General features: G+C 42.4%; 1 protein-coding gene across 2 annotated transcripts; it reads left to right on the top strand.

Annotated features, from left to right (window-relative positions):
• The first annotated feature begins 2,504 nt into the window (after positions 1-2,504).
• Positions 2,505-11,069, top strand: slc45a1 (solute carrier family 45 member 1). 2 transcript variants are annotated; one of them, XM_084348944.1, is made up of 10 exons: positions 2,506-3,039; positions 3,649-4,089; positions 4,196-4,288; positions 5,636-5,860; positions 6,017-6,918; positions 7,013-7,166; positions 7,729-7,905; positions 8,033-8,238; positions 9,022-9,247; positions 10,407-11,069. In XM_084348944.1, exons 2-10 carry the CDS (start codon positions 3,669-3,671, stop codon positions 10,433-10,435), a joined length of 2,433 nt encoding a protein of 810 aa, XP_084205070.1. In that variant the 5' UTR covers positions 2,506-3,039; positions 3,649-3,668; the 3' UTR covers positions 10,436-11,069. The 2 variants fall into 2 exon arrangements, with proteins under 2 accessions (XP_084205069.1, XP_084205070.1); XM_084348943.1 differs by having other exon boundaries at positions 2,505-3,039; positions 9,022-11,069.
• Positions 11,070-11,401: the final 332 nt, after the last annotated feature.

Here is an 11,401-nt window from a genome sequence, read left to right as displayed (position 1 = left end):
GAGCCTGCTATCAGAGGCTGGCCTGAAATCACTGCAGTATTTCTGTAGGGACTGGTACTTTCTGGTATAGTTTATGATATAAAATGAGGTATCCAGAACTTTTTCATGTTATTTGGCTATTTTTAATATCAACGTCAACAAATTATTCCATAATGATCTTATATCCTTTATTATTATATCTGTATACCTCCACCTACATAATAAAGTCACATAAAGATATATATTTAATGTGAAGTTAAATGTTTTCATTCAGTGGTTCTCAAAGTGGGGTCCTTGAGGGGATGACAGGAGCATAAAGTGGAATAATGATTTTTCACTCTTCCATCCAAAGTTTAAAAAAACATTGCATTTTGGTCATGGTTTCACACATTTCGGTAATAAAACATCATAAAGCAAAAAGTTTATCAGATGGGGGCCCTGGGACAGAATCTTGTCAAACTGGGGTCCTTATTCTATTTTGTGTCAGTTTTTAAGTTTGAGAACAACTGTTTTAATCAGTGCAAACTCAATACAGCACCAAGGCTCAGTAATGTGCAGCTATCTATCTATCTAAAAGTCTGGAGTTAATTTACGAAAATGTTAATAAAGCACAGGCATAAACCCGTAAACCACAAAGAGGGGGAAAATCAGCAGCTGAGACCTGCAGACTAACATTAAAAACATCTTCCCTCTTCAGTTGAGCCAGTTGCAGGGTCCTGGTGTTGTTTCATGCTGCCTTGATAACACTTGATGGAACTTAAGCCGTCATTAACAAAATGTGTTTCACGTGTGCTTTTCCCTCTATCAAAAACACCTGTGTGACCCTTCCTTCTGCACACTGACAGCACTGTCACTCACTGCTAATCATGGACCTAATCACGCACACCTGTTTTCACTTTCGCTGACTGAGCAAAATTATTATTATTACTTATTTTACGCTTCAGGTTAGGATATCTCACTGATCTTGCGTGGTCTGCACAGAAACTTCACAGGCAGTACTGTCTGTATTTTCTATATGATGGATTTCTTGTACAAAACACATTTTGAATGAACAATTCATTGTTTTAGTAAAAATGCAACAAGACATGTCTGCACACTATAGTAGTTTAGGGTGCATAATTGAACTCAGAGTGGTGGATAATGAAGACCAGGAGCTAGTGACCAGTAAGGTGAAAAAACACATGAATAATTTGCACAATTATACACATTAGGCAGAAAAAAGGGCAATTTACCCCTTGAACCCCTTTACATGTAGTTTTCCTTCTGTCCCCTTAAATTGCTTGGTTGTAAACTTTGTACAATTTGACAACGTATATACTATATACAGCATATTCAGGTTAAGTTCTGAAACCAGAGCTGTATCCATTATAGCCTATTTGTACTTTTGATGTAGGTTGATGTATTGTGGTGTTATTGTATTTCCATATTGTGTATTGTGGTTTTATAATACTGACCACTGAAACCTGCATATTTGAATTACACTGTAAAGAACAACTAGAGACAAGAGGTGTAAATTAACAAAAGCTATAAACACACTGCACATCACATCAGCACATCAGTTTCATACTCTTGGAGCTATGTTAAACTGCATCGTCCTTTTTAAAAGGAGTTCAAATAAATAAAACATTCAGCTTTGATTGAAGCAGATGTCAGTGTATGGACATAACAGTTTAGTTTATTTTACCTCTATTTCTTCAGCTTTTTTGTGTTTATTTTTTACTGTATGTAAACTCTGTGTCTAAGTACACTGAGAGCAACTTAAAACCAAATATTCAGACACAAAACATCATTTTAATTAATAATCTACATTTCTTGTCCTCACATATTTCAAGTTATTGAATTATAGACTCAAACATGAGTCTATAATGACTGAGGTATTAGAGGTTAAAGTTACAACAAAAGTGGACCTTCTTATATTACATACAATCTGAGGCATTTCCCACCATAAATGAAACATGTCTTTTAGTTTATAAACCTATATCTAACAAATAACTGACAAAGTGCTTGAAAGAGTGGCATCTATGCACCTTTACACAGCTTAACTCAACAACTCACAAAATTGAGCAATTTTATAAGTGAGTCTGGGGAATTTCTCTCCCTCTTCATCTCCATGCTGTTGAAAAAATTTTCTCAAGTTGTAAATTATTGTTAATACCGATGATTGCGATGTTATCCTGACATCATTGTATAGACTGACCCCTCAGCACCCCACAGCTGTGACTGACATCCAGAGTCCCTGGGTGGCACACAAAGGTTTCAAAATTACTCATACATGTATTATTTGTTTTGTAATTTAGTAACTGAAATGATTTAAGTTTAGTTCTAAAAGAAAAACTGAACATTTGGGAAGGGATCAGGAAAATATCTGTTTGTGAATAAAAAAATGTTGCATATAGCATGATGATCACGTGCTCAAGATCACTATCATCTGGATTATTATAGTGACAAAAAATATCTTTAAGATTAAGCTAGTAGACAAAGTTAGTAGGCTCAAAAAAATTTGATTCAAGGTCTCACCAGAAGACACAAAAAGTACAAGACATGCCAACATCTTAGCAACAAGACAGCTAACAGGGTACTGCTACTGTTAAGCACTCATGTACTTCCTTAGCCTTGTTTGAAGCAGTGTCTGTAAGGTAAAAGCCAAGCCCTTCTCCTGTTTGTGTTCTCAAAGCTTAGATCTCCAGAAAAGAACAAGAAAAACGATCCTCTGGGAGCACTTTTCGCATTTCTTTGAAGAACCTGCTTGTTGTCACATTTTATATCTGTTGGTCCATCCACAGAGGATGGATCTGGTGCTGATGTTGCAGGGAGGGGCGTGACGTCACGGGAGTGACCGGGAGGAAGAGGCGAAGGGGGGAGAGGAGAAGAGGGGGAAGGAGCAGGGACGGAGGAGAGAGCTGGGGGGATGACTGCATGAAAAGGGAAAAACAAAACAAAAAAAACCCAACAATCATGACTCGTGTAATCCATCCTCCGGTTTCTTTTATAAATCACACCGTCTGGTTTGATTACCTACACAGTATGCCGCAATAAATGACGAGCCTCCTCCCCGATAAGGTAATTATCATCTTTCAATTTGCACGCCTGACACAGCTGAGTCAATTGTCTGGTCTCCACCTTTAGCAGCAAAATGTCAAATCGAGGAAAATGTCGAGGATCATTAGAATAAACTAAAAAAAAAAATAATAATAACAAAACAACAGATCGGCTACGTGGCTACATTCAGGATCTGCGTTCATCAAATGTTTGGTTTAATCGTGAGCGATGATGATAAAACGTTATCCTTGTCAGCGTCTTGAAAGCCGTCATGAGAAGCCCCGGCGGCTCCATTGTGTCAGATTAGAGCTTCCTCCATGAAAAATTAAAATGGAAACAGGCTTCATGAGAGCGCTGCCGCATACTACACTGCTGTAGTCAGCCACGCCGAGCACATGGGCTCTGCGCAGCACACTAACATGCGCATTGGTTGCAGTGCGTCGTGCCCATCGTTGCTGTGCCATCGCTGCTGTCTGCTGATGACTGCAGTGTCCTCTTGGTAGCACTACATGAGCATAAGCAGCACCAAGTTCCCCACATGGTTTCTCCTCCATGGTGTGATGATCTTGAATGACCTCTAAAATGAAAACTCGACCTCAAACAACTTGTTTATTGTCTCATGTGCTGCAGTGCAAGCTGGCGTGAGAGAGATGTCATCTCCAGGCATGGGCACCCCCAGTGACCCCCTTCTGGCCAGTCCAGGAGGGAGGTTATCCACAGCTCAGGAAGGTATCTGGAGGAGCTCGCTCCCCAAAACTGCCAGCTTCCCGACGTCCACCACTCGGCACCTCAGTCACCGAGCCAACAACTTCCAAAGACAGCCAAAGCGACGGAAGCTGATAAGACCTTCGCCACCTCCGCCACCCAACACACCCTGTCCCCTGGACCAGCTGGACCTCAGTGAGCTTCCCCCAAGGCGCACTTTACAAGAGCTGCTCTTCAACGGCTGCATCCTGTTTGGTATCGAGTTCAGCTATGCCATGGAAACTGCTTATGTGACCCCTGTGCTTCTACAGATGGGCTTGCCTGATCAGTTCTACAGCTTGGTGTGGTTTATCAGTCCCATACTTGGTAAGTGAACAGCAAGGGGGGGAGGATTATGTGATGCATTGTGTGGGATTTTGTGACGCTATAAGCTCTTTTTCAACTCTAACTCTGCTTTTTCTCTGGTTTGAAGGATTCCTCGTTCAGCCTCTCATCGGAGCATGGAGTGATCGTTGTACATCCCGGTTTGGGCGAAGAAGACCCTTTATTTTCGCTTTGGCTATAGGTGAGAAACTTACTCCAGTGATTTAGTATGATCAAATAATCCAAGTCTCAAGTCGAAGCCCAAGTCAAGTCACGTTTTCCCGACACAAGAAACTTCAGTCTTACATGCAGTATCTGAACTTTATAAAGCAAAAAGACAAGATATTAGTCCCTGTTTTGGACAATTTATTCAACCTGTTTATCCAAAAAGTACGACAATGAATTGAATTTATTTACTGAGGTTCAGTGAAATGAATATAATCCAACAAAAGTCAAAAACTTGAAAAAAGCTTTCTTAATGCTCCACTTGCACAATGTAGTATGATTTTAGATCCGCTTCACAAATGGCACATCCCATGGCTTCAGGTGTCAACTCTATGGTTATCGCAGTGCTTTTTCCTCCCTAACTTGGTTAAAATACTTCACTTTTCACAGTTCGCTCTGTGGATATTGTCAATGGTTTACCATTTGTTGTTGTATATAGTGTTTTTAGTTTTTTTGATCATTTAGATAATCACGTAGGTGTTTTTAACAAGCGAGGTTAGCCTGTCAGCTAGCCTGGATGGCTTTCTTAAAAGCTTCACTTTCATTTTTGACAGTTATTCCAAGCACTGGGTGTAGCGTGTGGTTAGCTAACACCGCTAATGGTTATCTATCTATCTAAAACATAAAAAATGTTACACACTACAGTATAAACTAAAACGAACAGTAAACTATTAACAATATATACAAAACGGACTTAGCAAAGTATTTGGGATGAAAAAGGCACTGCGATAACGACTGGCGGTTACTGTGAAGTTGGCACCTCGCACTACACTGTGCAAGTAGAGAATTTCTTCTCAATCCAAAAATATTCCTTCCCAATCAGTTTTAAAGAGTGAAATACTGACAGCCCAAAAAACTGAACTGAAAACACAAAATGACAAGTCATTCGAGTCATCATGTCTGAAGTCACACGTCTTTAACTGCCAAGTCTTAGTCGAATCTCAAGTTATTTATTTTCTGTTGAATCAAGTTGCGAGACATCAAAACAGTAACTTTAGTCGACTCCAGCCTATGTCACAAGGAGTCTGCATCTCTGGTATTATGGTAGGCACTTGACTTTTTGTCCAAAGCATGAAATAGGATTTGCACTTCCTATAATGCAACTCAATACACGTTTTTTGTTTGATCTTTCCTACCTTGATTTCTCTCGAACCACAGCCCTGTTGCAAAGACAGGTTTGTCTCTAAACACAGACTGAGATACCATGTTGCTATCACTTGAATATGCATTATACAACTATTTTGACTTTCTCTTCACCACTATCCATGACTAGTACATTTGCCCTTTAATGGTATACACGAATGTTTATTTTCCTCCCTCACAGGGGCTTTGGTCGGTCTATCCCTGGTTCTGAACGGGCGAGACATCGGCAGCGCGGTGGCTGACACAGCAGCGAATCACAAGTGGGGAATTGTCCTGACGGTGTGTGGTGTGGTTCTGATGGACTTCAGCGCTGATTCAGCCGACAACCCGAGTCATGCTTACATGATGGATGTGTGCAGCCCAGAGGACCAGGATAGGGGGCTGAACATCCATGCACTACTGGCAGGTAAGAAAACACCACAGTCACAAATTCATTCTTACTTTATCATTATAAAGTATGAGCATAGAAGATGGCAGCTACAACTTATATTCTTTAAAGATAATTTGGATTAAAAAAAAGACAAATCCTTGCAAAATGTAACTGTTTTGTTTTGCTGTGCAGGGCTTGGAGGTGGATTTGGCTATATTGTGGGCGGCATCAACTGGGACCAGACACAGTTTGGAAGGTCGATGGGAGGTCAGCTGCGAGTCATATACATGTTCACGAGTATCACGTTGGTGATCACCACAGCCATGACTCTGATGAGTATCCCCGAACGGCCCCTACCAAAGAGCCAGCCGAACAAAAACTCTGGCAAAAACCATCTCAAAAGCCCCAGCCTCCCTCTACCTCCCTCTCCCCCTGTCCCCCCGGGATCAGCTTTGGGCCTGGATGAAGAAGATGAAGATGGTCTTTACAGCTATAATTTCTCCACAAAGTCTAATCCATGTAACCCTGACCCTCTGGCCCATTCTTGCAGTGCCAATGCACGCCTCTGTGCTGGCCTAACTAGCCCGATATCCCCCCTGAGCCCCCTTACACCAAAATATGGCAGCTTTATGAGTAGGGACAGCTCCCTCACTGGCATCAATGAGTTCGCCTCCTCATTAGGAACGTCCTACATAGACAGTGTGCTCATAAACTGTTACACAGGTCAGCAGACACCACAGGCCTTGGCCCCCAACACGACCACTGCGCCGCTGCCTCCAGGGGACTCCCCTCCTCCTGATGAGTCCACACAGGGGCCAGGGAGCCATCCTGCAGGACAGACCCAGGCTGATGTGGCTGCTCATCCAGCTGGAGAAGCTCAGGATGCAGAAGCGGCACAGCCTGAGGGAGATGCACAATCTCATGGAGCATCTCAGGTCACAGCCGGGGTTCAGCCTGGTGCAGGGTCACATCGGCGCTCTTCTGCTGGTATCCTGAAACGACCCCAAAGTCTTGCACTAATAGAGGAGCCCATGGCAACCCAGATTGTCGGTCTGGAGAACGGACGCAGGAGGACAGTCACCTTCAGCCAGCAGGTCAGACGCATTTTTTGAAAATGACCAAAGCTGTTTAATTAGTAGCCACCACAGTATTTTTAACACAAGTGTCTGTCTTTTTTCTCTGATGAAGGTTGCCAACATTTTGCTGAATGGCGTGCGCTACGATAGTGATCTGAGTGAGAATGCGGAGACAGGAGAATCCCAGATGTCAATGAAGCTGCTGTGTATAGCCATCTACAGGATGCCTCCCTCCCTGCGGAGTTTATGCACTAATCATTTTCTGGGTGAGGATAATCACTTTGAAATGTACAAGTGTCATTTCACTAATTAAACATTAAAGTGTGTTTACAGGTCTTGGGGAGGACTACTGCATGTGTGAAAAAACTAGTATAAAACCTCTCCAGAGGAAGCTGCATGTAATCTGATGAATTGCCTCCAGTGATGTCACTCTGTAAAGTTGCTTTGTGGGTAATGTAGGCCAGGTTTTTGATAAGGAATATCTCTGGTTCTGTTGTATCTGTTTTGATCATTTGTTTGTAAACTGTCCACACAGAGTCAAGCAACGTTAACAGGGGTGCAATGCAGACCAGTGGAATAATTTTCAAAATGTGGCGCCTACATTACCCACAATGCAACTTAGCCACTGAATGACATCACTTGAGGCAGTTTATTAGATTACATTCAGCTTCCTCTGGAGCCACAAAAGGCTTTATACTATTTTTTTCCCCATGACCTGTACACTTTAATGTGTAAAAGTGGTGGAGTTACCCTTTAAGTGTCACATAAAATCTTGTAAAACTGCCTGTTTTGTGTCTAATATTAGCTGTTGATATTTTCTGGGCCTAGGCTGGCTGTCCTTTGAAGGCATGCTGCTCTTCTACACTGACTTCATGGGGGAGGTTGTGTTTGAAGGTGACCCAAAGGCACCCCATGACTCCGAGGCTTACCAACGCTACAATGCTGGTGTTAGCATGGGCTGCTGGGGCATGTGCATCTATGCATTCAGTGCTGCTTTCTACTCAGGTAAGCTACACTTGTAATCACATGTCTGGGATGTTAGAAATGTGAGTAATTTTAGTAGGAATTTCTCCTCCTTTCCTTGGCAAGCTTTACATTTGTTCCTTCTGTTTTTGTCTTTTTCAACTTGCAGCCATATTGGAGAAACTTGAGGAACGTTTCTCTCTTCGCACTCTGTATTTTTTTGCCTACCTGGCGTTTGGTTTGGGCACAGGCCTCGCCACACTATCCACCAACCTCTACGTGGTACTTTCGCTGTGTGTCACCTATGGGGTGCTCTTCTCCTCTCTATGCACGCTGCCTTACTCTCTGCTGTGTGAATACTACCAGAGCCCTCAGGTCAGTATCTAGATATTAAGCTTACTATGTTGTCGAGTAGTTTGTAGATGTTTGATGATATTATTTCAGGATCAACAATAGTTCAACATTTAGGGCACTTTCTTGCAGAGAGTTGGATGAGAAGATTGACCACATCCATGTGTGTATTGTCAACATGAAGCCACAGCCTGCCTAGCTTAGCTTAGCTTCGCTTAGCAAAGACTTAGTCCACCTATCAGCACCTCCAATTGACATGTTATATCTCCTATAACGAAACTTGGTGGTTTCATGGGGGGTTATGTCACTATTTCTTGTACCTCAGAGGTGCATGTAGCCAGATCTGAAGTATCAAAACGCTCAATCCCTGGAGAAACGCTACTGAATACAGCAGGTATTCAGAAACGGCGTCTTTAAATTCACAACACATCTCATGACACTTTCCAAATTGAGCAGGTCTAGACCATACACCATCTGTGTTTTATTTATCAAATGGCCCATAAAATAATGAACAATATTTGCCTTCAAAATATAGTAAAGTGGACGTATAAAGTAGCAGAAAATGGAAACACTCAAGGAAAGTACAAGTACCTCAAAAAGTATACTTAAACACGGTACTTAAGTACTAAACTTAGTTAAATTCCATCACAGATCAGTAGAGTGGGATCAATCCTCTCCTCTAACTTTCAGCAAGAAAGTAAAAAAGCATTTCCCCCAAATGTCGAACTATTCCTTTAATGCTATGTTAATTTGTGGTGGACTGCAATTATTGATCATTTATTGAAAGTTTCTGCATCTGTTCCTCAGTTTTGTGGCTCATCAGAGGAAGGGACCAGACGAGGGATGGGGGTGGACATCTCTCTGCTCAGCTGCCAGTATTTCCTGGCACAGATCCTGGTCTCAGTGGCGATGGGACCTCTGACCTCACTGGTGGGTGGGGCCCAGGGAGTGATGTACTTTTCAAGCCTGATGTCATTCGTGGGCTGCCTGTACTCCTCCCTCTTCGTGGTGTACCAGCTGCCCCCCCCTGAGGGTGAGCCCCCCGAAAGCGAGACCCAGCCACTATTGGTGCACATTTAGGGAGAAAAAAAAAAAAAAAAGCATCTCAGTTTACTTTACCTCACGCACCCACCCAACGGCACACATGCTCTCACGCTGTCGCTTAGTGTCTGAGTGTGTTGACCTTCACAGCACTGATAGGACAAACACACTGCCGCACACTGTACAGCACAACTCCATATATTGTTTCACACTAATCAGCACTGTTCTTCTCAGAGCTAGACAGACAGACAGACAGACATTGGCCACTGCTCTAATATGTGTATACATGACCCGTGTGTTCATACAGTGTGTGTGCCCATGCATTTTTTCCTAACTTTTGCAAACGAATGTGTGACATCTTGATTGTGTGTGTGTGTGTGTGTTTGAGAGAGAAAGAGTGAATGACCTCTTTTAGCGTAGACAAACCTAAGCTGGTCTTGTGTCTGATTCTTTGCTGTAAAATCTTGCATCATGTTTTCTTGCTTGTTGGTGTTTAGACTAGAAATGTTGATCACTACTTACAGGCTAACCACAGCTTTCCCCCTCTTTTTCTTCCTTTTATCAGTTGCCTAACGTCTGCATGAGCTGCAATGTAATCTCTCAAAGCCTTGTGTTAATATTTTTGTTTTGGTCACACGGCCAAGGGAATGTCTACCTGCCTGTTTCTCTGAGTCAGCGTATTAGCATCACACCTTTTAGGCAGGATTTTCTGACTAAATGAATGTGCTGCCAGTGACCACTCACCGTCATTAATTCAAGAGCTCTTCTGGCATAATTTAGCAAACACACAGTTAATATTCACATGGAGCTTAATCACAGTTACAGTCTTGAAGGGCTTCACATTGTTAATAATAAAAACACTTCCCACACAATCCAGTCATTATGAGACTTACCAGTGTGCTATCCCCAAATTTCACAGTTTGGTGCTGGGTGACTCTTAATCAAGTCCCAAGTATGATGCCAATTAAACACTTAATCAGCATGAGTTATTGGAGGACACACACCCGTACACACACTTTCAAAAACACAGAGAAATGTGTGCTGGTGGCAAATTCTGTCTGGGCCCTCTCTAAGCCATGGACAGCCGTGAGCTGTCACCCTACTCCTGGCCATGCCTTTGTAATAATGACAGTGATTCTTGTCATTATCAGGAAGAGGAGAAGTTGAAACTGGGGTGTGAATCAGCATTCAGTCGGAAACCGAACAAAACAGAAGAAGAGCAAACAGGGAGAAGACTCATGTGAACTATGGGTTACCCTGAACGTGGACAACAATGAAAGGAAAGACTGTTGGGGTTCATAGAGCCAGCAGCAAGTGCTTATTGTCATCATTAGGGCGCATGCTCCAAGGTAGTAGGCTTCTGCTCTGTCACGCTCAGTCCATCAACTCAGTATAGTGATGACCTTGTTCCACACAGGATGCATTCATTCCTTTTTCCATCCTACAGAAGCCATCGTTATCAGCTAAATGGTACATATAATTCATTTTTTACAAGTTGTGCCATGACAACCAGTATGCTTTGTCTGTTCAGCCTCAACACAGGCACCAAGCGAGAATTCAGGTCTTTAGCATAAGGTTAACTTCACCTGTTTTAAGCCAACCATTGTGATGGTTTCTCTAAGTGGCTCACACACTGAATACACCAACATTATGGTAGCAGTCATAACGGCTGCCTCAGCAGAATGTCAATAATTGCCTACTATTAATGCCTCCTGGACTGACTGGATGCTCGCCATGCTAATGTTTCTAAGGAAACAGTAACTGTATGGACCATGCTGTTGCAGCTTGCTTGAGTAAAAAAAAGAAACACATGAGTTTTTGTGTTATATGGTACCACCAATTGCTCAATATTAGCAGTGTTACTGTAAAAGCTTTTATTCAGGGTTCAGTTAAAACTAAAAATGATCATTTTTGCCATTTTGGACTCCTGTGTCAATTATTTTCTCTGTGGCCCATTCCAGTTGTCACCCCAGCTGACTTGAGCAGAAATGATGTGCAGTCTTAAAGTACACCACATGGGGGAGCCAGGAGACACAAGACAGAAATCCATTGATTCAGTGCAACCTTTTCCATTACCAAGTGAGATTATTCCTGTTCCTTCCTGCAACTAAGCCAGCCATTTTCCATGTTAAGAAAAATTGGGTCA

Source organism: Pagrus pagrus, assembly GCF_965226575.1.
Source record: "Pagrus pagrus genome assembly, chromosome: 3".
In the NCBI taxonomy this organism is placed as follows: domain Eukaryota; kingdom Metazoa; phylum Chordata; class Actinopteri; order Spariformes; family Sparidae; genus Pagrus; species Pagrus pagrus.
The sequence above is the reverse complement of the archived record's forward strand: the minus strand, read 5'-3'. Positions and strand labels throughout refer to the sequence as shown.

Coding starts and splice junctions, on each gene's coding strand:
- slc45a1 (XM_084348943.1), top strand. CDS start 3,669: ATGTCATCTCCAGGCATGGGCACCCCCAGTGACCCCCTTCTGGCCAGT. Junction 4,090..4,195: donor GTTTATCAGTCCCATACTTG/GTAAGTGAACAG, acceptor TCTGGTTTGAAG/GATTCCTCGTTCAGCCTCTC. Junction 5,861..6,016: donor CATCCATGCACTACTGGCAG/GTAAGAAAACAC, acceptor TTTGCTGTGCAG/GGCTTGGAGGTGGATTTGGC.